Below are 27,483 nucleotides of genomic sequence, written 5' to 3' on the forward strand. Positions count from 1 at the left end.
CACGCCCCCCCCGCCCTTAAAGGGCCCGCGCGGGACCGGCCCGTGGGGGCAGCGGAGCGCGGGGGCGCGGGGCACCCGCGGAGGTGTGTGAGGGGCGGGTGGAAGGCGCGCGTGGGAGGTGTTAGAGACAGGCGCGGGGGGGTGGGGTGGGAGACACTGGAGGCGCTTTGGGGGCGTGGGAGACATTGGAGGTGCTTTGGGGGTGTGGGGGACACGTGGGAGGCACGTGGGACACTTCGGGGGCACACGGGGGGTGTGGGAACAGGCACGTGGGGTATGTAGCAGACACATGGGATGTAGGGACACACGGGTTACAGGGCAAATAGGAGGAACATGCGGAGGCACGCGGGACACATGGGCACATGTGGGACGTGGAGGGCACACAGAGAACACACGGGGGACACATAGAGGGTACATGTGGGAAGTGGGGACACGCATAGGACATGTATGTGACACATAGGGAACACGTGGGAGGTGGGGACACACAGCGGTCAAGTAGGAGAAAGGGCACAGCAAACACGTGGGACACAGGAAGGCACAGGCATGCAGGGAACATGCCCGGCGACATTCGGGAGACGGGGACACCAGAGCCCCGGGACACACAGGGGACATGTAGGAGTCACTCCTGGGACACATAGGACCCAAGCAGTGAACAGCAAAGGGGTGCAGAAGCAGGAGCTGTGGTGGCACCACTGTGGGGACAGCGCTGGAATGAGCCCACTGAGCCCCAAGCCACAGTGGCAGGAGCCACATACGCTGTGACCGCCCAGGAGCCGTGGGCCACCCCACCATGTCCCAGCCATTGCAGTGACCTTCGGAGCTGAGAAGGTGTGCCAAGGTCTCCCCACGTGGCCGGAGGTGCAGGCCTGGGAGGTGACCCCAAGCCTGTCCCAGGCCACCCTGCACCATTGCCCATGGCTGGCTGGCACACAGGGTCTTGGGGACCGGCTGTGTGACAAACCCACTGAGGTCTTTGGGAATGCTCCAGCCTTGCTATGGGGGCAGCAATGCCACCCCACACAGGTGACCTTGGCCCTTCCACCTTGTGAGACATGTGGCCTTAGTAGCAAAACACTGCCAGGCCAGAGTGAGGGTGCTAGACCCCCCCTAAAAAAGCATCCTGCAAAGCAGAGCCCGATCCTGCCAGGTGCTGGGCACCCATGGGTGGCTCACAGGGGTGCACCCAACAGCCGTTGGCTCACAGGGGTGCACCCCACAGCCATCAGTCCCCATGCAACTCCCCCCAGTCCTAGCGCATGTGACCCTTGTTACTGTGCTTAAATATAACTGTGACCAGGGGAACCCCACCACCAGCTTGTCACTTACCCTGACACCAAGGGAGTTGTGCCTCAGTTTCCCCACCTGACACCTGCCTGAGGTTCATTGGGTGCTCGTGGGTGCAGCCCCAAACCCTTCCGTGCTTGGAAGTCCCAGACCTCAGAGCCTCGGGCTCCGGTTGGATACTTCCAGGCGTCCATCGTTAGTGAGAGTCATTGCAGACAGTCTGGGGATTTCGCTCCGTTCCTGTGGAGTGACCCTGCTGTCCCCGTCCCCCTGCCCACGGCCAGAGTGTCCCATGCACTTTCGTTTTCCTGGGGTGTCCGGGCGGAGCAGTAACCTGGGCCTGTTTGGGGCGGTGGGAATAGGGTGGCAAAGGCCCACGGGTGGCGAGTGAACGGCAGCACCCACCACCCCACGCTCCCTTGGTGCTCCGCCCCGCGATCACGGGTGGGAAGGCTGAGTGCGGGCGGGGCAGGCAAGCGTCTAGCCGCGCCGCTGGTGTAGTGGTATCATGCAAGATTCCCATTCTTGCGACCCGGGTTCGATTCCCGGGCGGCGCAAGTTCTTTTACGTTGCTTTTTTACTTTTTTTTACGCCCCATGGGAAGCTCCACCCGCGGCGCGTGGGGGCGGGACCCCGTGGGGGCGGCTGGGACTTGTAGTCCCCGCACTGCGACCAACGCCCGCTCCAGCCATGCAAGCACCGGCGGCGGCGGAGCGCAACAAGGGCCCGATCCTGGCGGTGCTGCGGCAGTACGCGGGCTCCGACACCCACACGGGACCAGGCGCCCTGCGAGTGCTGGAGGTGGGGGCGGGCGCGGGGCTGCACGCTGCGTACTTCGCCCAGGCACTGCCGCAGACCCGCTGGCAGCCCTCCGACATCGACCCCCAGGCACTGCGGAGGTGAGTGGGGAGCGTGGGGTGGGGGTTCCTGGGGGTCCCGCCTGCAGCCCCCACCCCACGGACCTGCAACTGGAGTGCCCGGGCTCCCCAGCCTCTTGCTGTATTTTTTCCCAGGGATATCCCAATATTCGGCTCTAGGACAGCCCAGGCTCCCCTGCTGGGTGCTGATTGTTAACCAGGAAAGACCCAATATTTAACTCTTATATGGCCTGGGACCCTCAGCTCAGTGCTTTAGTTTTTACTAGGAAAGACCCAATATGCAACTCTCAAATGCTTATTTTGTTTCCAGAAAAGACCCCATATTGACCTCTTGGACAGCCCAGGCTCCCCAGCTGGATGCCCTGTTTTTTTTCCAGGAAAAAAACAATATTGAACTCTCAAACAGCCCAGGTTCTCCTGCTTGATGCTTTATTTTTTCCAGAAAAGCGCCAATATCCAACTCCTAAACAGCCCAGTACTTTATTTTTCCCGGAGAAGCCCCACCATCCAACTCCCTAACAGCCTCCCCAGCTACAGAGCAACTTCTGCCTACAGAGCACCCAGCATGCAGCGTTCGCCCTCTCCCGTTAGCAGCTTCGGCTGCAATGCTCCGTGGTGACACCAGGCCTAATACCCCGCTCAGAGGATGCTGGTGATGGCTCCCACCCATGCGGTGGGTGGCTCACACCCCGCTCCCGGCACGGTGTCACCCTGGTGAGCCATGTCGAGCTGTATTTATTTGCTCTGTGTTGATGTGCATGAGTCCGGCCGCAGTCAAATGCTCATTCCAGGCATTGCAGCACCAGGCTGGAAGGGCTCAGTTTCCATTCAGGAAACAAAAATAAACCTCAGCTCTGCAGCACGGGGAGGAATTCCCTCATGAAAAAAAATATAATAAAATAAACCTGGTGGGGAGGTGCCAAAATTCTCCCCTGTCCAAGGAGGGAGCAGCTGATGTCCTTCCCACCCGTCACCTCTCAGGCAGCGACACGTGGCACCCGCTGCCCTGGTTAAAAATAATCCCAGTACTGCCTTGGGAACTGAGATCTGGCTGGTAACTGTGCCAAAAAGGGTGTAAATCACCCCAAAATCACCCGGTAGTGGTGCAGCTGTCCTGGCGGGTGCAGGCAGCACTGCAGGCAGCCCCGCTGGGTGGCGTGCAGGCAGCCAGGGCACGTGGGTGTTGGGGGTGCTGCAGGCAGCATGCGGGCAGCACGGGCGTGTGGGTGCAGGCAGCGCGCGGGCAGCGTCAGCACGTGTGTGCAGGCAGCTGGGAGGGCAGTGTGCTCCGGCTGCCCTGCTGAGGCAGGAGTGAACTGGGAAATTTTAGGCACTGGGGTCTGTTGGTCTGTGTGCTGCCGGCTACCTGGCTGCTGCCAGTTCCCCAGCTGCCTGTGGTGAAGCAAAGAGCTCAGCCACACCAGCCCCTTGTCCTGTGCAGAGCCACCATTGCCCCAGCTGTGTTGCAAGCACAACCTTATTATTAGATATCAGAGAGCCCACCTAGGAGATGCTGCTGGCAGCCAGCGCAGGCAGGTTTCGGGTCTGCCTGCAATGAGTGCTGCTGGGGGGATGTGCGAGTGGTGGACACAGGCAATGTCCCAGCTGGGGTTGATGTGAGGTTTGGTGTCCACAGCATCGCTGCGTATGCGGAGGCCATGCACATCCCCAACATGCTGCCCCCCATCCTGCTGGATGTCTCACAGAGCTGGGAGATGTGGGGAGGCACCCAACCCAACACCCTCGACCTCCTCATCAGCATCAACATGATGCACATCTCGGAGCTGCAGTGCACTGAGGTGAGCAGGGCAGGATGGAGCCACGCTGGCCCTTGCTTGGTCCCTGTTCCCTGGTTTGGTGGTTGCAAACCCAAGGAGGGGGCTCTTGGGGGGTGTCCTCAGTGCCCTGACCTGTTCCCTACTTCTCTCTTTCCCCAGGGCCTGTTCAAGGGTGCTGGGGTGCTGCTGAAGCCCGGAGGTGTGCTTTTCACCTATGGGGTGGGTGCTGCTCACCGGGCATGGGTATTCCTGGGCTTGCTGGGGGGTTGCAGGTGGGAGGGCAGCTCCAGGCACAGCTTGTGGGGTGGATGAAGAAAGCAGGGGCCTCAGCTTTAGTGGGGGCCTCAGGCTTTCAGGGCAGGCGCTGAGCCTTGGATGGGGCTGTTTCGGCCACACGCTCCCAGGACAGGAGGGAACCTGTCCTCCCTCGCCTCATCCAGGGCAGGGTCCGAGGGGCCCATGGGGGGTGATGAGACCCGTGGTCACTCTCAGGGGCCATGTCCCTTCTCACTTGGCTCTGGGTGTGGTGGGGACAGCAACCTGTGGGCTGTGGGGGAGTCGGGGGCACACGATGGTTCATGCCTGCAGTTTCATGTCCCCCCAGCCCTATGCCGTGGACGGCCAGATCAGCCCCCAGAGCAACGTGGACTTTGACCGCAGCCTGAGGCAGAGGTAGGAAGGGAGAGCTGTGGGTCCTGAGGCTGCTGGGGGTCTGTCCTGCTCATGCTGCCTGTCCTGCCTGTAGCCCCAGGGAGCTCCCTCCCTGCATGGTCCTTCAAGAGGAGATCTAAAATGATGGTTGAGGAAAGCACCCCCACCAACTGGGGGTACCCTCTGGTGATGGGGATGCTTCAGAGAGTGTGGGGGCGAGGCGTCTGTCTGTCTGTCTGACCCAAGGCTCCCTCCGTGCAGGAATCCCGCCTGGGGTCTTCGGGACACGGCATTGCTGCAGCAGCTGGCCGAGGCCAATGGGCTGCTCCTGGAGAGGATGGTAGGTGCTGGGGTCGATGGAGGGGGACAGTCCCTGTGCTGGTGGGGACCCACCCTGACCCCAAGCTCTGTGCTTCCAGGTGGACATGCCAGCCAACAACAAGTGTCTCATCTTCCGCAAGCAGTGACCTGCCCCAATGGCACCTCCCAGCACCTCCTGTCATCTCCTGGCACCTTTCCAGCAGGGCTGCCCCAGCTCATTGACACCTCCTCAAGGCGTCACACACTCCCTGTGCTGGTGCCAGCTGGGGATGGGGACGGCAGCAGTGGGACAGTTCTCCATTCGCTCCAGCCAGGCTTGTCTGGTGGGTTGGGGGCTCTGTCTCCCCCCACCCCTTCAGAGCTCCCTTTGCAATGAGGCGCCCCAGCCTGTCCTAGAGAAGCCTCGGCGGCTGCCACGGGGGACACAGGCAGGGGGGCAAAGAACCCTTGGGTATGGAGGAGACTTCTTGCTCAGTGCCAGTTTGCCGGGAGAACACCATGCCAACAGTGGAGGGGACTCGTCATCCTTCCAGTCAGCCCCCAGCAGCTTCCTGATGCTTTCAGCACTGACAATAGGGGGGATGCATCCCCATTTCCAGCCCTGGCAGCACCAGTAGAGGGGGTCAGATCCTTCACTGGTGTTGCCTGGGGGTTGCTACACTGGGTCTGGGGGGTTTGGTGTGGTGGGAAGGGTTTTTTTGCAGGGGGGGTGGTTAGGGGTGTCCTGGCAGACCTCCCACCCCTCTGCAACCTGACCCAGTCCTTTATTGCTGCTGGCTGGGGGAGTACATGGGGGGGCATGCAGCTGATAAATTACAGGGGTGGTAGGAGCTGGGCTGGGGCTTAGCATGGGTTTGGGGGGGAACTACATGGCAGTGGTAATCCCTACATAACAAGCATTGGTGTGGGGTTCCCTCTGGTTGCAGCTCCCTCCCCCCATGGTAGGTCTGTGCCCCCCACATCAGCGTGTTCTGGCTCTCTCCTAGTCCTGGAAGCGGTTCAGGAGGTCACAGGTTTTCTTCTCCATGAGCTCATAAATCTTCTTCACCCGCTTGTCATTGGCTGCCCGGACGTAGCTGTTGGGGTCCAGCGTGGCCATGCCGTCGTGCACCTCGCCCATGATGATGAGCGGCCCGTCCTCCGCTGTCATGTTGGGGCAGGGGCAGCTCCAGTCCATGTTGGTCAAGGTCACCTCCAGGTACTTGATGTTGAAGAACTTGAGGCCCATCTTCTCATCCTTAAGGACATCCTCAAGGGCAAAGCGGGCGATGCCAGAGTCCTGGTCCTCCACGATCTCCATCAGCCGGCCCACAATGGCAAAGTCGCTGCGGCAGAGGCTCAGCACCATCTTGCTCTTCAGGCGGCAAGCCTTGCACTGCAGGCTCTTGGGGAAGGGACAGACATCCTCGCAGGTCTCCTTGCTCTCAAAGTTGTTGGTGTTGCCCTCACAGCCGCCGTAGACAAAGGAGTGGCACTGCTTCAGCAGGTGGTTGTACGCCCAGCGGGGCTCCCAGTTCTGGCAGGGACCCTGCACCATGGGCAGCAGGCAGGTGGGACGGGCACTGCCCAAGCAGGCAGCCCGGCACTCCTCGTAGGTCTCAAAATGGTTCCTGTTGGCCCCACAGCCCCCGTAGCGGAAGGTGAGGCAAGCGCCCTGTTTGGCATCGAAGTGCCAGCGCACCTCCAGGGCCTCGCACCGCCGCCGGTCCGGCTCCTTCAGGCACTCGGCGCTGGGGAAGGGCTGGGGGCTGCTGGCCCGCGGGGTCCCCCCCGGCTCCCGCCTGAGCACCGACAGCGGGAAGTCGGCACGGAGCAGCCCGGCGGAGTTCCTAGCTGTGCAGGTGTAAATTCCGGCATCCTCGTGGCGGGCGTTGTAGATGACCAGCTGGCCGATGTTGGTGACCACCACGTTGCCGTACATCTGGTCTGGCCGCATGATGAAGTTCTCCTCCCGCTCACTTTGCTTCTCCCAGGTGATGTCGGGCCGCGGGCGCCCGCTGACGTCGCAGCGAAAGCTGACGGTGCCACCGGCACGTACCGACTGGTGGAAGGGGTTGCTGTAGAGGGCGGGGGGCACCGGCACCTCGGGGCCGGCTCCCGGCGTGGGACGCGCCGTCGTCTCCTGGGGCACGGGGCTGGTGTCGGGCCAGGTGAAGATGTGCTTGCAGGGGACGGTGGTGAGGCGGGTGCCGCGCAGGCATGCCTCGGCGTCCATGTAGCACTTGTTGTAGTAGGTGAGGCCGTCAGAGGCGCAGGTGAAGTTGGGCTCCTTCTCGCAGCGGTCCTTGCACTTGCAGACAGGTTGCCCGTCCCAGATGTCGCAGTCGGAGCCCTGCTGCGCGCACACAAAGCTCTCACACGAGGCTGCCGGTGCCAGCGCCAGCTCCGGCAGGCTGCCGTCAGCAAAGCGGGCAGCCACGCAGCTCCGCAGCCCACACACATTGGTGCAGCATTTCTCAAAGCCTTCACAGTCCTGGCCGAGGAAGAGGAGATGGGGAGGCAGGGGGATCACTGCTGTGCTGTAGCTGTGGGTGCTGCTCCCACCCGCCCTGTGGGGCTTGCAGCTGGGCAGGTGTCCCCTGCACAGCCCTGTGCACCCTCAGCATTGCTGGACTCCAGGTGAGAGCTGGACCACCCCGAGTGGCTGTGGTGGGCTCAGCCCACCCTCAGCTCCCCCAGACCCCCGCCAGCACGGTTAGGGGTGCACTGCAGTGGTGATGGCTCCCTTCTCCCTGGCAGACAGAGTCTCACCCCTCTCAGCTTTTGTTGGCTGAGTGGAGGCAGAACTCGTTACACAGATGAATTGCAAAGGGATCACTCCCTTTAGGGAGCCCTAAATCAGTCAGAGGTGGCTGTGTCCCTGCTCACCACTGCGGAGCCAGAGCTGGGGCTCTGCAGGACAGGCATCCCGCTCCAGGGGTGGGCTGCTGCTCTCAGGGGAAACCAGAGGGAGTGTTGGGGGGGCTGTCCACTGCCCAAAATGGGGGGCCCTGTCCCAGCACACCTGTTCCCTTTGTCTGCGTGAGAGCATCCTTGGGGCGCACAAACAGGGTATCCTGGCCATGTGGTATGGCCTGTGGTGGGACTTGGTGGCTACAAGAAGTTTCTTTGCCTGCTGGGTGGCCAGGGAGTGGCCCCGGGACACCCCTTGCGTCTGCCAACAGAAGGGTCTTGGGGGACGAAGCTGCAGCCAGTCTGAGCGTGTTGCACTGAAACAACTGAATGGGCTGCACCACTGGGCATGGGACCAAAGCATCTCCCTTGTCCGATCTGGGGACACCCCCCCTGCCCCCCGCAGTCCCACCACTCACCTGGTCAGCCTGGCACTCCCGCTCACAGGTGCTCTGTGCATCCACCCACAGGTTGGGGTTCAGCTGGTTGGGGCAGACCCCCAGGTGCCGCATCCTGCCCGGCTGCAGGCTCAGCCCGGCCGCCACCGCCAGCAACGGCAGGAGCAGGGCGATGCCCATGGGGACACGCTGCCGCCCGCCGGCGTGCCGGCCTCGGCCAGGGCGGCCGAAATTCCCACGAGGAGGCATCTGGCAACCCCACGCTGCCGGCCTGGCTCGCTGGCGAGGGCTTGGGATAAATCACATTCAGGATGGAAGGGACGAGGGAGAAGGCGGGCGGGGGGACAAAGGGGAGGAGGAGGAGGAGGAGAGGACCAAACCTCTGGCCTTCAGCACATCCCGTGTCTGCTGGACCGCCAGCGATGCTGCCCGCCACCTCCATCCATCGCTGCTGCCTGACTCTCCGGGTGCTGGGGACACGGTGGCAGCGGTGTCCCTCCGTGAGTGTGGCTCAGTCCATCCCCTGCTCCGGCGAGCGGGGCGAGTGGGGTGGAAGGGGAGGACGGGAAGGTTGTAATCTGAATCCCCTCCCTTCCCACTGATGTTTCTGGGTGTTTGGAATGGGAAAGGCGCTGACCTCAGCCTCTAACCCCGGCGAGCCCAGCGATCGGCTGGGCAAACATAGGGGGAGATCAAAGGCAGAATGCGGAAAGTCTCCAAAGAGGGAGAGTGAAAGGAGGGGGGCACAAAAAAAACCCACAACTGCCCAGCCCACGGTGCTGAATTCCTGCAGGATGAGAAAACAGCCAGAGCCTGTTGTCCACTCGGGCAGGGCTGCCAGCGGGGACACACGCGGAGCCCCCGCTGTGGGGCTGCCCTGGGAGCCTCTTGGCACCCGCTGGGCACAGGCAGCCCTGCACCCCGGAGCAGGGTGCAGCCCCCACACGGGTGCCCCCTGCTCATCCGTCCTCGCCAGCCAGCATCCCGTGAGCAGCGTGCATCGCTGCCCGGCACGGGACCCCTGCTCGCCCAGCAGCGTGGCAGGATGGGTGCCCACCCAGATCCCGTGGAGGGGCTCACCCGGCCCGGCAGCAGCTTCCAGCCCTCCCTCACCACTGATTTATGGCTGGTCTTTTTAAACTGAGTAGGAAGGCAGCGCCTGGCCGTGCCAGACCCTGGCAGGGCTGCTCCGGCGCACTGTGCCTGGGCTTCAATCCCGCCGCTGCCTTCCCGAGCACGTCCCGCAGCCGGCCCTGAGCTGGCAGGAGCCGGCCCTGGCTCCCGGGCCAGATTTCCCTAATCCCTGGTGGAGACTGACCTGCAGCAGGAACCTTTCATGGCATTTTGGGAGCATTAACTCCTTCAGCACCAGCGAGAGCCGTGGCCCATCTGTCTCAGCGCTGAGGGGGGTCTGCAGATCCTGGGAAGCAGCAAACCCACCCAAGGGGGTTTTGCCCTGAGGGTGCAGCTCAGTACCTCCAGGTTCCCCTATTCGGGGCTGTAATTTGAGGCACGGGGGGAAGGCAGAAAAAAGGGAGGGAGACTTTTCTTGATATTGTTTTTGGGAAAAACAAAACCTACCTGCACCCCAAAGGTGGTTTGGCATGTGATGGTTCGGTGCTGCCCTGCCTGCGGCTCCCAGGGAAAGCCCTCTTGCACTGGAGCAGGCGTTTTGGGGGGCCCTCAACACCCCCACGCTGGTGCAAGCCGGACACAGACGCACTGCCCCGGCACGCTGACCTCCCGATGGTGCCGCTGACACAGCGCTGCGACCTGCAGCCACCAACGCTGCCCTTCCCGAGCGGGGCCGGCAAAGGGCTGAGCTGCCGGAGGTTCTGTGTCGGGGCTACCCAGGGGCCCGAAATCCCAAAGCAGGGTCAGACCCCACATCAGCTTGCTGGGACCTTGTGTGGAGGGCTGGAGCACGTCCCGTGGCTGTGCCCAGGGACCCCAGTTTCACCAGCAAGCAGCTGCCCAGGGGTCTGGCCAGCCCTGGATGCGGAGGAGAGGTTACGCTGCCCCAGGACACCCATGGAGAGGCTAGTGAGATGTTTTGCAAACAGGGAATTGCATCAGGACGGCCATGGAGCTGCTGGGGGCTGTAACCTGCCTGCCCCAGCAGCCCAGAGCCCCCCAGACCCACCAGCCAACCCAGACACCAGCTGTCTGCAGCAGCGTCAGGCGTGGAGACCCCTTGTCCCCAAACCCCCTTATTCCGGCCAGGCGGCAGCACTGCAGGCTGCCACGGCAGCTCGCTCCCCAGCGACGCAGCCCGGGAGGAGAGAGCTGCTTTGTGGTGCCCCAGGGTCCTTTCAAGGATGCTAGTGCAGGAGGGAAGGGGGGGAAGAGAATACCTGGAGCTTGGCCTTTACCCATCCCCACACTGGGGTCCATGTGGTCACAGCAACACAGTCTGAGAAGATGCTGGTGCTGGGGTTTGTGCTGCCCCAGCAGCCCCTCTCCAGAGCCGGGGGAGCAGCCCAGCGGGTGGCCCGAGTTCCACATGAAGCCTGAGATGCCTCATCCCCACATCGCTGAGATCAAAAGCAGCGAGGCTGTGACAAGTGTCTGCCGGGAATCTTTGCCGTGGTGCCGAAAGGTCGGCCACAGGGATGCTGGATGCTGCGTGGTGGGAAATGCAGCTCCCTATGACTCGAGAGCCTCACCCACGCCTGGGGACCCCCGCCTGGCTGCTTCAGCCGAAGATGAAAGAAAAAGCAACTCTCCCCACCCTGGACCAAGCCCATGATACAGCATCATGCAAAAGCTTAACCAGCCGTAACTTCAGTCTCTCCCAAACTGTTCACCTTTGCGCAACCAGGCACCCACTGCTCCCCAAAACAGGGATTTTTCTGGGTCACTTTTAAAGATCCCAGACATAGACATGACTTTTATGGCTTGTCTTCTCCCTTCACGACAAGGGAACACAGGAAGCAGCTCAGCACCCCATGCCGGAGGAAAAGGCACAGTGCCATGTCCCCCGCTCCGATAACACCTTGTACCCCAGGACGAGGGCTCCTGCCCCACCAGTGCACCCAGGGGTAGGTGCACCCTCGTTTTCAAGTATCTTGGGTGCAGTCAGATGGAGGTTCCCACTTCTTCACAGCCTGTAAGGTACAACCCCACAAAGGACAGTGGGATCAAGCCAAGACCCCCTTGAACTGGGAAGATGGGTTCAGATAAACACACCCAACTGGGAAAGACTTGAACCAGCCCAGAGCAACCTGCTCCCTCCTCTTTCTCCAAGGAACAGGGAGCCCTAAAGCTTTTCCAGCCTTTCTCCCGACACGCAGGCCATGCAGTGTTTTCTTGCACGGCTCTTCTGGAGCCCAGACAGCTGCAGTGCAGGCTGGCTGGACCCACCTGGAACCACATACAGCCTTTGTTTTGGCTCTGCTGGTGAGAGAACAGACGCTTCCAGAAACCCCCTGAAAAAGGAGGAAAAAACCAAAGTCTCCGTGACTCTCCGCTGACCAGGCTTCCACCTTAGCTCCAGGGTTTTCCAGGCTGCAGACACTATCTCATTTCCCCCCTGCCCCCTCCCAGCCTCGGCAATTACTACTTAGGCTGTTAAAACAAGCGTGGCCAGTCTGGTACGAAGTGGAAAATCTGATCCTAGGGAAGCAAGCAGGGAGGGAAAAAGGGAGGTCAAGTGGAGGTGGGATGGGAGCAAGAGAGAAATGGATCAGGCGAGGAGAAATTTCCCTCCATCCCCCACTTCCCCAGGGGCTGCCGGCCCCAGTGACACCCCGGTGGCAACTCCGGTGCTCTGAGCTCCGGGCAGCACCTTTTCATTTCAAATTCACATTTATCCCAGGCTGAGTTCCAGCCTGATCCAGTCTGGGTAGGACGGGCGAGCATTGTGCAGCACTTGCTCCTCTCCCCCTGAGATTGCCACAGCCCAGAGACACAATTTAAGGATTCAACAGTACTTGCAAAACCCATGGCTGTGAACCGGGAACTGTGAGCCCATGGTGAGCTGATGGGAGCCTGGCTACCTACGATATTAAGAAAACACAGTAGCCTACACCACAACAAAACAAAAAGAACCCCAGATCCAGGAACTGTGACTTTAAGACCCTCCAGAAAATGCAATCTGATGTTAACATGAGTTATTTTGAGGCCAATAAGGAAGCAGCAGTGGGGACCTCCATAAGAAACTCCCAATTCCCCAGTTTTGGGCAAAACTACCACCTTTTCCCTTCATCTTCTCCCCAGCCCCCACAAAAAATTGATACTTCTGCACTTATAATCTGTAGTTCGAAACAAAAAAAAGACTTTAATTTATACAAAACAAAACCATGTATAATCAGTTGAACAACATTGACTGTACAAAGGAATAAAAAAATAAAAGGACAGTCCAAAAAAACAACTCAGGAATGGTACAAGTGTTGGAGAGCAGCTACACACTAGTGTTGACATCAGATGCAAGAATCTTTTCCTTTTAAATTAAAAAAAGGATTTTTGCTGAGCAATTGCTCCAGGTAAATCTTTCATCCTCACTCCAGACAGGATCTGCTGACAGCTTTTAGGGTCAAAAAGAGAATTAAAAATAAAAAAAAATCAAGCACAGGGAAAGAGGCATGGGGAGGTGTCATGTGTGGCAAAGCCAAACCAAGCAGAGGTACATCAAGTTTTTCTAGACATGCAGCAGCTTTGTGATTTCAGGAAAGAAACCTTCGTCCCTCTTCGCCCCACACACTGGGAGCAGCCTGGCGAAGGGGCCTCGCGGTGCCCAGATGACGTTTTCCAGGAGAAGCCGCCTTTAGGGTGCCGGGGAGCATCTCCATCACCTGTTGGCCGTATATCCCCGGGCTGCTGAGCCAGCGATTGTCTTCTGCTCTGTGTTAAGTGATGGGAAACAGGTGCCAGCCATCCCAGACAGGTTCTCCAAAGCCCCCAGCCTCTGCGCCAAGCTCGGCTGCGGCTTTGCTCTTGAGCCAAACCACCACTACAAAGGATTCTTCTCTCTCCCTCCATCTGCCTGGGGTTTAATTCTCTCCTCACTCATTTAAGCTGGGCAATAAAGCACGCGAGAGACGAGCCAAGAGACCTACCCTTGCACTGTATTTTGTTCTACAGAGCAGGGAGGGGGATGGCTCCTTCACCTCCCAGGTCGGCTCGGAAGCGAGGGGAAGGAGATGTCCCACATGGAGGGATGTGCCCCCGCACGCTGCCTGAACAAAGCGGGTCTGTCCACCGCACAGGAGCCACTGCGGCTTCATTCTGCCCATGCAATGCAACAAGCTGCTGAGGCGGGGAGAAGAGCGAGCCCAGAGTTAGAGGTGTTGCTCACAGCAGGAGGGAGATGGCAGCACTGCACCAGCTGGGCTCCTCGCTGGGGACAGACCAACCCCGCACAAGGAAAAGCAGTTCACTTTCTACCACACTACTCACCATCTACACATCCTGGCCACCTACAAGAATCTGTTCACATAGCTTAGTCCCACTGTCACGCCCTGCTTAGCTTTTGCAATAAGGGTTAGGTGTTATTTCCAGGTGAATTTCCAGCACAGCTCAGCCATGGGATGAAGCCAGGGAAGCACGTGCCCCTGCCTGACTCATGATCTCCCACAGCACGATCACATCTCAAGCTCTTGCCCCTCTAAAACCCAGGAGCGGTCCTACAGAGCAAAGCCGTTTGCTTTCCCCACTTCCTGGCACTGCCATGAGAGCCAAGCGCATTCGCCACGACAGGACCTGGGGATCACTGTTTTTCTACACAAACCTCTTTCACCTTCCCAGTCCCTGCTCCTTCACGCTCCAGCGGGAAAAACTGCTTCTGTCCTTTCCCCACTTTCATCCAGCAGGAGCCGCAGCAGCACCAGCTCAGGCAGAAAGTCTTTGGAAAAGCAAAGCAAGAAGCGGTCAAGATTCAGGTGCTGCCGCACAGGGTGGTGTCACATCAGGGTCCAGAGGGCTGTGCCATGGATGGAGGGCTCTGGAAGCAACGGCTGAGGTCTTGCAGTGATAAGGAACAAAATTCAGTGTTTTTCTGCTGCTTTAGGCTCAATGCTTCCATCCTCTGCTCCTCGGTCCCCAGTCAGCTGAGGATTAGAAGGTACAAAGCAAGCAAGGCATCGGTCTGACCTCAGAGCTGTCTCTTCATCCTGCCTGCTGAAAACAAACCCCAAGACTCCAGCCTCTCCGCTCTGCCCCTCGATCCACTGACATCCTACCCTCCCTTCGGCACTCACATGTTTTAGGGAATAACTGGAATAAAGCAGCTTGGGGTATGTTACACATGAATTGTTCTTTCCTTCTGCATATGTAGTACTTTAAAAAAAACCCAGCACAAGCCCAGGTGGTGATTGAAAGTCTCTTAAAGCATTTGGATATTTTCATCAGAAAATCCTCCACTCTTTTCCTTTTGCTGACACTGGGCAAGTTAATCCAGTGCTTGTATTTACATGGCTGCATAAAATTTTCCCTGACTGCTTCTTAAAAAAACCCTTAAAAAACAAGTGATATATATATATATGTATAATATTTACATACATAAACGAAGGCAAGCAGGCTGCTTTCTTCCCCTTGCTAACTGGCCAGCTCTTGCCTTGATTTTGTTTTTTTTTTGGCAACAGCAGGTTAACATCCTGGTGAAAACTGTCATTAAACTGTCATTAGCCCCTGTCCCCATTTCTTCTCTTTTTTTCCCTACATCCAATAATCACTATTGCACCAGCAATCTGTTCAGGAGTCCAAGAGTTAAAGTTGCAGCACAGACTCTCCTTGCCTACTCCCTTAAGCCTCTCAATCTTCCATTAAATCCATTTCTCCATTGAGACTGGATGAGCTTTTTTTCCCCTTCCCCCCTCCCCAGCCCAGCAGCTGCTGAATTTTCCACCCCAGGCCGAGAGGCAAAGCCCAAAGCATTCTTGGAGGGTCACTTGGCAGAGTCCTCTCCCCGCCAGCGCTGCGAGACCCAGCCGGCACCACGCTTCGGATGCAAAGCCAAAACGTGAGAACACTCCCAGCGCTTGTGCTCGCCATCGGAAAAAAGCAACCGCAGCCCATCCGAAAGGATCCAGTCCAAAAGGGTTAAGTGTGCAAACAGCTGTACATCGGTGGGTGGGTGTGGATTCGTTAGAAGCTCACGGCGTGTCCATCCTGCTAAGAGATCTTGCAGTTGTTGCGCGAGCAGTTCTGTGGGGGGCTCTGGGGAGGACGAATTGATTTGGATCTCTTCAAGCTGTTACCTTTGCTGCTGCTCCCACCCCCACTGCTGGCCAAGGAATATGAGCGGCCGTGCATCATCACCGCGTTCATCCCGTTTGCCATCGAGAAGGATTTCAGGTGACTCTTGATGGTGACGGGCAACGGCAGCTTGTCGATGAGGTGGACTGGGGTGCAGGACACGATGGCTCGGCAGCACAGGTCCTGTAAGCTGAACACTGGTGGGAGAAAAGACCAGACAGTCAAGGGCCAGGAGATTTCAAAGGCTGCCTTCTCCCCGCAACTATTCCTTATGCTGCACAGTTGATGCTCCTTTGGGGAGATAAGCTAACAATAACTGCAAAGGAGCCTTGAACAGGGAGCAGATTAATTAAGACAGAAGTTTGGGAAACCCCAAGTAAGCTCTGCCTTCAGGGATTAATGCTTTGCAAGACACCAGCTTTGATGGCAACAGCAGCTTCGGCACTGCCACCCCTCCTCTCTGTGCAGTGCCCGGGACCAGCAGCGCCCTGCTCACGTTCCTGCCAGACACTTGGGCTCTCAGGCCATCATCTGACAACCAGAAGGACATGCCCAGGGTAGGAGGAACAGGGCCAGCAAGGCCTGGAGCAGGACAGTTGCACCTGGGACCTGCTCGGGGAGCAGAAGCCACAAGCCAGCTCTCTGCAAAGTGCCTGCAGCAGCCAAGGTCCCACCAAGGCAGAAGAAGGCTCTGCCCTTTCAGGCTTCCCAGCGCCCTCCTAGCTCAGTGTCCATCATGTGGGCCTGCTCTGGGAAGTCGGCTTGAAGGCGATTTCCCAGCAAGCGGCCACACGAGGGCAAGCTTTCCCCTCCAGCCTGCCGCCAAAGCCGCGCTGCTGCTCACCGGCAGGCAGCCAGCAGGTACAAGTCCTGCCCCGGGAAGAGGTTCAGAAGAGGTTTGTGAATGCAGCCCTGTTCCTGCTCTCCATCTCCCTGTGAAATGCAGACAGCGGGATGGCGGCCAGGTCAGGAGCCCTGGCAGATAATTTGGTGACTGGGGCTGACAAACAGGATTTTTCCCTCCCTCGTGAGCAGGAGCTGAGGATCCATGTAAAGTCACATCACCCCCAGAGCACAGATCTCCTGCTGCTCAGGCTGCCAGTGGGGTATGCTGCTACCTCCAGTCAGGAAGGTGAGAATTCAGACTATTTTGCTTTGAACACAACAGGGTGAGACATAATGTGGACTCTGCTCAGTCTGCCACACTGCAGCACATGTGCCTGGATATATGGAATACCCCAGCCCACTGCTGCACGCTGACAGCAGGGATGCAATCTAGTTCCTTTCAGCTCCTTGGGCTCATTCTGCCTCCAGGTTTCTCCCAAACAGGAGACACAGGCTCAGGCAAGGGCAAGGACAGAACTGCTTAACACTTCGATTCATCCCACACAGCCGTTTGATTGAAGTACTTTCAAGTTGTGAGCTTAATTGCTCTCAGCCTCATTCAGAATAAGTGGAGAGGTGCAGGATGCCCCAGAGCAATTCAAATCCTAGACATGCTGAACTGCCTCTGGAGCTGCCCATCCCTCACCGCTGGGTTCCTGCGCGTTGTGGCCCAGTTTCAGCTTGTCTGACGAGAGGCATTTCTCCATGTCAGGTGCTTTCAGATCCCACAGCTCCTAATAAACAAACCTCCCACCCAGGCAGTCAGTCCTGCCCCTCCGTTTCCGCCCAGCCAGCTCTCATGCCCTCCCCGCACTGAGCATCCTCCTCACCACTGACCTCTGTTGGGTCTCCAGATCTTCTCCATGCCGTGCCGCATGAGTACGATACGGGACAACTCTGTGAAGGACTCTATGACATTGAAGTTGCACAAGGGGCTGACCTCAAAAAACGTCATGCAGTTCTTCTCTGCATAAGCCCGGGCCTGCTCTGTTGGCACCTGCCGCTTGAAGGCGAGGTGAAGCCTGTTTCCCACCAGGATTCGGGGGACACCTGGAGCATGCTTGAAAAAGGAAAGAAATTGAGAAATCGTGGTTTGTCCTTAGTAAGGGCAACTGACACCCAGTGTCCTGCTTAGCTGCAATAGCAGTGAAGGGGAAAGAAATAAACTGCTTTGTGACCGAGCACGACTGCCAAGCAGTATTACTAAATAACGAGGAAGACTAATTTAACCTTTCCGCAATGTGTTTTAGAGGAGACGTTCCTACCTTCCCTGATCATTCCCAAGCTCTTTCCTACTACTGCAGATTTATACAGAGGGGAGGGCGGACACTTATCCCTTTGCTTTGCTTATTAGCAGACTGCCATCGTTTCCTCTCCTCTTGTCCCCATAGCAGAAGTGGCACCTCAGGTGATACCTCCCCAAAGTTTTGCTATAGACCACTGCATGTGTTCTTCTGTTCAACTTACCTCATCTATTTCCTTTATCCATCGGTCTATCCCATCGAAGGACCAGCGATTAGTGATGTCATACACCAAGAGAATTCCCTGGTGGAATAAAATCAGAAGCAATCAGGAAATTTCATAGCAGGCAAAATGAAAGGGAAACACACCTGAAAGACAATCTCCATATGCAGAAACCAAAAGGCTAAGGGACAGAACATTGTTCCAGCTGCATTATTTTGTGCTTGCGAGGGCAAAAATTGAGACAACAGGTCTGTACTAACTCAGTCCCAGACAATTAGGGAAAGTTTTACACCTGTTTTGGCTTGAATATCCCTCAAATCATTTCCAAAGTAGCAGTCTCTACAAACGAGGAGGAACTGTCTCAGTGACTGTGTACCTGGAGGAGCAAAACACACCGTCCTCCTGTCTCACTGACACAGGAACAGTCTTTTTCTTTTCCCCTTATGCAGAACAGCTGCATTCAGCAGTAGGATGGTAGCAGAACATGGCAAAGTTAATAAAGCACACCTATCTTCAGCATGTTTCCCCTCTCCAGAGCCTGTCTCATGCTGTTGTCCCTTTGTTGGCAAGGAAAGATGCTGATAAGCAACACAGCATCTCTGCAAGACTGAGATCTCATGGCTGGGATCCACACCAGGCTTTGCCAAAGGCAGCTGGTGTTGCTAATCGTCACTGCCACACTGTCAGGGAACAAACAGCACAGCAATGCTGGCAAAGCCCAGAGGGTGAGATCGAAGGTCTCACTGTAGGACCATCCCCACCACCCTTTCTTCTGAAAGGAGAGGTGCCTGCAGCATCCTCAGACCCACATCCGTCTTCCCTAACGCCACCAACATCCATGACTCACTTCCCAGTCACCTCTCAAGGTGCAGCATAACAGTACTGGCCGCCAGGACAGGCACAACCCAAGGCAGGTCTGTGCATGAGCCGTGACAACATGGAGCAGCACCTCGGAGGGTCTCCACGCTCACCCTGAGCCCGGTCAGCAGGGCTCAGGATCACGACTGGACCAGCCAGCCACCAGCCGGGTCCACAGCAGCTGCTACTGAGTGAGCTTTCCTTGACTCAAAGTATTTCTGAGGACAGACACAAGGAAAGTAGGCTATGCATAGCCCTGCAGGCACACAAGTCAACGCATCAAGAGCTGCCTCTCAGTACCGGCTGGGCACATACAGCATTTAAACAATTGTCTTAAGCAGCAGCCTTTCTGCTCCTCTCCCGTTATTTTTCTGACTTCTTGTCACTCTTTTCTTTGCAATCAAGGACATCTCAAGTGACAACGGGCACTTCAAGGTTACTTCACAGAATCGCAGTTGAAGATGCTCTGAAACGGGCACTGTGGAAGAACAGATGATCTGGTGCTGTGAGAGGAGGCAGCCCAGCTGGGAACACAGTGCTGGATGAAAGGTAACACAGCAGCCGTGAGACTGAGCTAAGGGCAAACCAAACCAGCCCGAGCTGACTCCAGGAGAATAGATCACTTGGCAGAACGAGTCTTCTCTGAATCAGGGGTATCCTCTAGGAACAGACACCCCTACGGCAAGTCCCCAGCACAAGCAAAAGAGATCTTAAGTTGGCAAAGGAAAGGCTCAGCTGGCAGCCTGGTCCTCCCAAGGAGATGCCTACATACCGTGCAGTGAAGGAGGGAGCTGACGAGCTGCCCAGCGTCTGTCCTGGTACAAGTCAGAGACCATCAAGTACCTCACGTACCAGTGAAGTTGCTACTTTATTCATTGAAGTGGAAAAAGCACTACACAGATGGGAAACACAAACTACGCAGTCCTCCTGAAACACAGCTTTACCGTGTTTGCTGCTGCCAAAGCCCCTGATCAACTGGGCAAAGCCTGTACCAAAGCTGTGTACTAAGACATGATGTACCTCAAGTTTATAAAAAAAATAATCAACTGTATAAGATCCAGAAGACACAGGAATGATAAACACCAGGGCATCTGAGCCACAAGGGCTCAGAAACCTCATAATAATGTCTCGAGCTGGCACTTAAACGTTCGCCCCACTTGGAAAAGCAGCCTTGGAGTACGCTGGGTGTGCCTCGACGTTGTTTGCCTTTCTCTCGCAGGTCTTTCATAATAAGCCGCTCCCATGAAGCCTGCCCAATTTTGTCCTTTTGAAAAGTCTTGATCAGAACAATTCTGATTCTTGGGCTTTATCCCCAGCCTGATTGCACGGCTCTTCCACCCCAGGCAGTCACTCTCCAGGCAAAACTTGCTTTTTCTGTTCTTGTTGGCCCTCCAACATCTGCACTTCTGCGCTCGTACCATCTGCAGAAAGGCTCAAATACACAAAAAGAAGAGGAGAAGGTACGAAAGGTATGTCATACACAGTGGGTTGTTTTTCAGGTTCAATAGCCCAACATGAAGAGCAAGCCCTGCAAAGTTTGGGTTTAAGGTTTTTCTGAGGGACCTGTCGATGAGTTTTCACAATTGCAGAAGTATTTGTGGGGTGTGGGGAGCAGATACGTCTTCAGTTTCCTCCAAGGAAAGTTCAGAGCTCATATCTATAAAGTCCATAATTATTTGCAGTGTCATTTCCAGAACAGTCAAAAAACTTCATATTCAAAAAGAATTGGAGGTTGTTTTTGTTTTGGAGGAGAAGAGAAGCAGTTTGTTCTAAGTTTCAATAGGAAAAAAAATACAAAAGTAGTAATGATTTTTCATAATTAAAAAATCCCACCATCCCAAAGATACTGCTTTCAAGAACCAAATCAAGAAATATGCTTAAAATATGTATCCTGGTAGTAGGTATTTTGAAAAAAAAAATAATAAAAAAAGATACTCTGAGCTTTCGTTTCATTTTTTGTTATATTTTTTTCGACTTCTGGCTTCCAAAGCTGTACATGTGAATGAAGGAGAGTCAGGAAATAACAAAACAAAAAGTTTGATGACCCCCGTCCAAGACAAACTGCCAGCAAGTTAAATAAAATCTACTTATTTTATTTCTGGATTGACAGGTTCCTTTAGCCAAGAGAAACAGACCCAAGCGCAGTTTGTGAAGACTGCTTCTGCCAGAAATATGCACTAGGAAGAGAGAGTTGTTAAGCCTGCTGGCAGCAGCAGCCTGGATCTTCTTAAACAGGACTAAGGATAAAACAACAGTAGAAAGGCAGCCCCGGGTTCTCAGGAGCAGGGTGGAAGGTCGAGGCCATGATTGCTAAATGCGAGAAGAGATGCACTGTCTGCCAGCTTACCCTCCCAAGTCGTGACACCGCTCCACGCAGGCATGTTTAGAGTTAATATTGTCAAGAAAAGCTTCCCAAGGGTCAGAAGACACCAAGGCCAAGCTGCCTAATGCTTTGCTCCTGTCCCCACATCCTTCCCAGCACCAGTATTAAGACCAGCATTACTGTAACTCAGTAGAAGATGGAGGAAACGGTCTTAAAAGCCTCTGGCCAGCTTGTGGTGCTGCCAGATAACCTCGTACTTCTTCCAAGTAGCACTGGCATGCTTCAGACACCACGTTTCTGGAGCACACATCCCAAATACTTTTTGTCATCACCATTTTCTGCCCTAGAGAGAACAGAACACAGACATGCACGCAGACAGGGAGCTGGCTGTGGCTCTGCAGACAGTTCCAAGTTAAGAGCTGACGGTTTTTTCCTTTTCTTTAAGTCTCCTTTGGAATAATGTGCACAGAATTTTAATTTACTCAGCTAGACAAATGAACAGTTTCCCACGTACAGCCTAAATTGTTCTCTAAGTGCCTAGATTGGCTGTCAGTACCACATCTCTATACCCCTCAATTTTTAGTTTCACAAGGCACCTTTGTGTCACGTACCCCAAGTGCCTGCTGCACAGAAGTAAAAAGCTACATACTCAGGGTTCTCAGACCAAGGGTCTTCTGGACCCCACACCAACCCTCCAACAGCCTTTCTTCTTCTTCTCCTCAACCAGCCTACAGGCTTCTGTGTGAGGTGGAAGACAAGTGCACTCATCCCCAGATCTGTCTTGGGTCTTTTCACAATCGATTTTCAAAGTTCATTTCCACTCTGTTTCTGCCCCACACTGCTGGGATTGGCACAACCCTGAGCATACCAGTGATAGAAATTTCCATGAGTACACTGTGTAGTGAACAAGGAACACAGAGAGATCATCTGTTGTTGTATCCAGTGCTACCTGTGGACGCTTACTCTGCCACAAACCAAACTTGTTTTCAGCAAGACCTTACACAAAGATCTGTCCACATAATCAAGTGGGGTGGGGGGAAAAAGTATCAGCCTTGTCTGCTTGCTGCAGGTGCCAGACCAGGCTTATCAGCGACAAGCTTTTAAAAGTGACAGAGAAGCACCGTGCTTACCCAGCAGTGCAAAGCAGATTTCTCCAAAAAGGCTTCTCAGATACTTCAGGAGCTGGATCTCCAGCTACTCACACAAGTGTGCAAGAACGCGGCTGGGGGAAGCAAGCGCTCGCATGACTGCCAAAGACCTCAGCGCAGTGTGGCCAGGAAAGCATCACTCACTGGTGTTCTCCACTGATGGAAAAAAGCTGTTGCTGAAGAAGGCTGGGAGATACCCCTAGCCTGGATTTTTCTGGCCCATCGGATGAAGTAAACCATAAACAAAAGATCCAGCATGAAAGCAACCAGAACACTTCGTCTCTCCTGCTTGCTCTTTCAGACCTATGTTTGGTCACGGATTTCCAGCTGGCACCGTGGACCCTGGCTCATGGGCAGCAACACCATGCTGCCAAATCCTCTCCCAACAGCATAACACATTGTGGAGTTTATTTGTTACTGAGCTTTTGATAAACATTTTGGCAGGCAGGCGGACTCCTCCAGCAGCTGGACAACCCCCATGAAAATGACGTGAGGCAGGTAGAGTGTTTGCAGCAACCAAGAAGGCCATAAGGTAGAGCAGAGCCCACATGTCAGAGTCTGCTGAGCTGTCAAAAAAGCCACCACTTTCCTGCATACTAAGAAGCCCTGAACAGGATAAACAGCAACTACTCAAATCACCTGCCTAAGCAGAACTCAACAATATTCATTATTGTGTTAGGGTTGCAGCTTTGCTGTAAGGTGGGAGCATTTCTGAATGTTGATTGTGTCTTCCTGTAGGTGGTCTGAAACTATTAATGAAGGATCTTCTGTACCACAGCCTGGGAAGAGTTGGCAAGTCATGTTTCCAGAAACAGTTTAAATGACTGGCACATGAGGACATCAGGAATGATACTGGCACTACTTCTTCCTTGCTAGATCAGAAAGAACCACCATGATGCTTTCTCCCCTCTGTGATGACTCTTTGAGTACCTTGTATTTGCTCAGAGCAGCCAGAAGAGCCACAGCTGCATCCAGCAGTTGAGATGAGCCTGCAGTCCAGGCTGAGCAGAGCATGAGGCTGGGCTGGGTGGGAAAGGAAAACTCCCAAGAAGGTCTGCTCCCTATTCAGAGACTGCTTTTCCACTTTGAAACCTCTCCACAACAAAGATTCAATTCTTACAACTAGACTTGAGAGACAGTAAGGTGTGTGGCAAAGTCGGTGTGCTTCCCTTACTTGAAGGCACTTTTCATACCAAGTATTCTCTTAAGCACTGGCTATTCAGATAGAGTCACTCCGTTCCCAGCCGCCCCTGTAAGGGCTGCCAGGTCTCCTGCTCTCACAGCCAACCTGTCCAAGTCCTCTTTGGAAGCTCATTCTTCAAATTCCCCTTGCGCTCCTCATGGGAAGCTCAGTTCAGTCTCACTCCTCTGCTCGCTCCAATTCAAGCATTCTCTTTACTACTTATTTCACCGTTCCTGTCTGCCCTAGTTCGCTGTACAAGCTCTGGCACGTGGGTGCAGCTCCGTGGAGCTCCAAGGAGCTCACAGACTGTGTGAAGGGGAGAAACTCTCTTGCACAACACTTTGGAAAAGCAGGTCATGCTGCAGTTGGGGTAAAAGTTCTCAAGATGATACTGCTAGACACGTTAGTTGGGAAGCCTGCTGCTTTCTATTCCTAGTTTGATTTGGGCATCTGACACAGCAAGGTCTCAGAAAGACTGACCAAAACTAAGTTATGTGGTCATTAGAAAACCACACTGACTGATTTTATTCATTTCTAACTGGTAAGGCAAATTACATGGTCTCAAGTCCACAGGTTATATTAGGATTGGAGCTCTATATTTTTCTGAAACTTGGTATGGGCAAGGGGAAGCTTAAAGATAAACTCATACATGGGACAGTGCATGTGAACGGGAGATCCTGTGCTCTCCCACTGTGCAAAGGTGTGCTCCAACACCCCTTGCCTTGCACTTCTGCAAGCACCAGGAAATTGGCCTCTGCTTCAAAGGAGCTGCTTCAAAGCATCCACAGCGCCAGAGACATGCACAAACAAGAATAAACAAGACACTGGAGCAGATATCAACAGCACATCCCAGGCAAAGTGCTCTCACATCTCCAGCACAAGCGAGTTTGCAGGAAGTCTTAGAGAGAGTGACAGATTTTACCAGTTAGCAAAGCCAAAGTCTGCAGCTACAAGGAGCAAAAAGCCAAGAGCAATAGTGGCAAGAGCTTGAATAAAAGTGGCGAAGTTTCCCAAAGGCTAGGAAGCTGCCAGGACACTGGCACAGTCGGGAGGCTGATATACAGCTTCCGATTCCTAGCGTCTAAGAGAGAAGGAATTTTTTCCAAAGCCTTCCAGTTTGGAAACAAAAGGAAAAATACAGTATTTCATTCAATTTAGGAAGATTATCCTGGAGGAACCCTGTCACACTACTGAAAGCACTATTAGCTAACAGGAATTTTTCAGAGGATCACAAGATTCTTCTGCTGTTCAGAATCTAGGTGCTGTTCTGGAGCAGGGCCCAAAGGAGAAACCCAAAATGTAACGCTCTGTCTCATGTTTTACGGAACGTACTTTGCGATCCAATTGAGCTGCTCTAGTTTTAAGCCTGCATCAAACATGCAAGTAGAAGCCACACTATTTTTGGAACTGACTTGAAGGCAACACAGACTGAAAGAACTCCACTGGGAAAGCCACTATTAAACAAATTTGACAAACCTCAGAAACTACGCGCTCCCACATTAAAGCTAAGGCAGATCTAGAGCTAGAATTGCCTTGTCCTCTATAACCCCCATCTTCTCAGCTCTCCTCTAGAAACTAACACTGTATAAAGTCTGTAACAGACATTTTCTGTAGGAGTCTAGGAAAGTCTGTCATTCACCCCTTCTCTCCCACCATTTCACAAAAGCAGAATACCAGGCAGCAAGATGACATGCAGTGCCTCTTGGCATTTACATAGAACCCATCTTTTGATGCTTGATGTGTTCCTCTTCAGAGCTCTTTACTACGGCATGAAAGGTTTTTACAGCCTAAAGGAAAAGCAAGCGTGCCCCATCAAAGCACCAAGAGCAGCACCTACCTGGGCTCCCCTGGAGTACGATCTAAAAATGGTGCAAAATCTTCCTTGCCCTGATGTGTCCCTGCAACAAAGAAAAGTGAAGTTACCGCTATGAAATTTGGAGAATGGAACCCCATACTGCACATCTACTATTGAATTAAAAAAACCCAACAAAACAGTGTTGATCTTGTCAGGTCTTTAGAACATACATGGTATCCAAACTGCTCTGCACAGTGTTTTGGGGAAGAATCGGTGGGTGCACCACCACCTTTAGTTACAGTCAGACACTTCAGAGTTCTCGCTGTCACTGTGCTACCCACAGAGAAGGTATAAACCAAATCCACTTAGCTTCAGCACGACCTTATGACGTACAAGTATGCAAGTCATTTTACTCCCTTGGGCAAAGGATTTTCTCTCTAGCTCCCTCCAGTCCGTGGGAACTGAAAGTCAGAGTGAGCCTACAAACCTCTGCTACTCCTGGAGAACAGCTGACCTACCCTAAAATGAACATAATCACTTGAGACAGGAGAAATTGTCTTGCGCTGTCTAGTTTCACTTACTTCTTCAAACATATTTTAACCAAAATGAAACAAGTATCTTTATACCCAGATCTCCGACAGACCTGGTTAATCATACCCTACAGAGAGCTCAGGAACAGGACTAGGGAACAGTGTTTCTTACCCACTGAGACAATAAGGGGCTATTCAGTCACTATTATTCATCCTGACTGCAACTCATCACGTGGTATAAATAAGTTTGCCTACATTACTGGCACCTCTCAGGGCCTGTGGCAACATCTGGGGCAGCAGGCCACAGCCCAGCACACTGATTTCACCAGCATATACTGAAATGCATCAGGGTAATTAGAGACAAGTTATGATCTTTCTCATAGCTATTCACCAGGCCAGAAAACAAGACGCACTAATGACCACTGAGAAACCTGATGAATCCCTCAGTTTCAGGTTTGAACCAACTATATGAAAAAGGCAATGACCTCAAGTTTAGGACAGTTGTTCTTTCAGATCTAAAGCGTTCGTAAATCACATTCTTGGTCCTGGACATCAATCTAACAGTCTGTGCTTAAATCTCCTTTTCCCCTAACAATCAAATAATGGGTTGAATGAGGGAAGTAATGGTAAAAGATTTCGCTAAGGCATCATAAACCAATGTTACCAGCTTTTCAGGTCCTGTGCTGTTTTTCCAGCTCAAGAATTACAGTATTAAAAAAATGACTGCTTCAAGAGGGAAGCAGTAACTAACTACACACTTGGGGCTGAAATTTTAAAACAGACATCTTACGAGAGAGACAAAAGAATATAAGTGGCACATATAAACACACAAGCTAGGAGAGATAAATTAGCTGCTTCTGTTCTTTTGTAAGAAAAATGAGGACATTCAGCTTCAGAGAGCAGGGATGTAATTAAATCACGAAACTACACACTGCTAGAGTCAGCCACTGAGGTTGAGAACACGGCGTTCATTCCTACTGAACAATTCACACAGATTACCAATATTCCTGTTACTTGACACAGCATTGGTAAAGGGGCTATTTAGCTTCAAGTTTTAAGGCCTGTGTCATTCTCTAGTAGATCCGGGTGAAACTGAGAATAGGGGCAGGCTACCTATCCTTCCTCTTGCAGCTGCAGGATTGCTGTGTCAGCATCTCAGCAGGCTAAACCTTGGACAAAACTGAGCCAGGAGGACTCTAGATCTCCCTCTGGTGCTGACAGATAAGGCAGGGGCCACCTCTCCTATGCAGCATTCCCCCATCCCCATCCCACTGTCAGGTCACTCTAAGTCCTGTTCTCCAGGGGTTTACCACACTCTGACAATAAACCAAGAGCAATGAACAGACCTCACAGTTAATTTTCTATTCAAATAATTGAGAGATATCTAGCTTCTGTAGGAGCTAAGGGTTTCACCCATTTTTTTTCCCCTCCTCATTTCCTAATCTCTTGTCTGTATTTCTCATCCTAGAATTTCAGGAAAATTCATTATTGCTTCCAAAATAGTACTGTTCCCTCAGTGGCTGAGAGCTGCATGGGAACATGGTTGGCTGTGATGGACAAAGACTGAAACCAGATTATTCCAGCAAAGAACAGCATGCTGTTTGCACTACTCAATCAACATAAAGAGGTCGGGTTTGCTAGAGTAACTCCCTGGTAAGAACAGCCTGCAAGCCTCTCCGCAGCTTGGTACAGCATCCCACCAGCAGCCCCTGCTCACCGGTCCTGCGCTTGCAGCCAAAGCGGCTCAGAAACACTCACCAGAGCTCCAGCTTGACCCTTCTGCCATCCAACAAGATAGTAGTGGTTTTGTAGTCAATTCCTGAAAGGAAACCAATAAAAAGCTGAGCAAACACTGAGCAGGTCTTCAGAGACAGACAAGAAATGTGCTCTGCCCACCCAGA

General features: G+C 54.0%; 3 protein-coding genes across 5 annotated transcripts in view; 1 reads left to right on the forward strand and 2 right to left on the reverse strand.

The window, feature by feature from the left end:
• The first annotated feature begins 1,885 nt into the window (after positions 1-1,885).
• On the forward strand, positions 1,886-5,203 carry METTL26 (methyltransferase like 26). Its single transcript, XM_080354088.1, has 6 exons — positions 1,886-2,183; positions 3,799-3,961; positions 4,100-4,159; positions 4,545-4,612; positions 4,853-4,931; positions 5,011-5,203. The coding sequence occupies exons 1-6, from the start codon at positions 1,975-1,977 to the stop codon at positions 5,056-5,058; spliced, it is 627 nt and encodes a 208-aa protein (XP_080210214.1). The 5' UTR covers positions 1,886-1,974; the 3' UTR covers positions 5,059-5,203.
• A 691-nt stretch (positions 5,204-5,894) lies between these two features.
• On the reverse strand, positions 5,895-8,451 carry WFIKKN1 (WAP, follistatin/kazal, immunoglobulin, kunitz and netrin domain containing 1; the record flags this gene model as incomplete). Its single annotated transcript, XM_080353974.1, has 2 exons — positions 5,895-7,385; positions 8,224-8,451. 2 exons carry the CDS (start codon positions 8,449-8,451, stop codon positions 5,895-5,897), a joined length of 1,719 nt encoding a protein of 572 aa, XP_080210100.1.
• A 3,838-nt stretch (positions 8,452-12,289) lies between these two features.
• Positions 12,290-27,483, reverse strand: part of RAB40C (RAB40C, member RAS oncogene family) — a 32,973-nt gene continuing 17,779 nt past the window's right edge. For 2 of the 3 annotated variants that reach the window (XM_080353811.1, XM_080353812.1), the window contains exons 3-8: positions 27,341-27,401; positions 25,095-25,155; positions 17,749-17,826; positions 17,119-17,341; positions 15,399-15,593; positions 12,290-15,309 (exon numbers count right to left, since the gene is read on the reverse strand). In XM_080353811.1, coding sequence (XP_080209937.1) covers positions 15,086-15,309; positions 15,399-15,593; positions 17,119-17,341; positions 17,749-17,826; positions 25,095-25,155; positions 27,341-27,401 — 842 coding nt within the window. In that variant the 3' untranslated portion in view covers positions 12,290-15,085. Of the gene's footprint in view, positions 15,594-17,118; positions 17,342-17,748; positions 17,827-25,094; positions 25,156-27,340; positions 27,402-27,483 lie in introns of all 3 variants that reach the window. The other variant, XM_080353813.1, reaches the window with a different exon arrangement.

The sequence above is a fragment of the Nesoenas mayeri genome (assembly GCF_963082525.1).
Source record: "Nesoenas mayeri genome assembly, chromosome: 15".
NCBI classification, from domain to species: Eukaryota; Metazoa; Chordata; class Aves; order Columbiformes; family Columbidae; genus Nesoenas; species Nesoenas mayeri.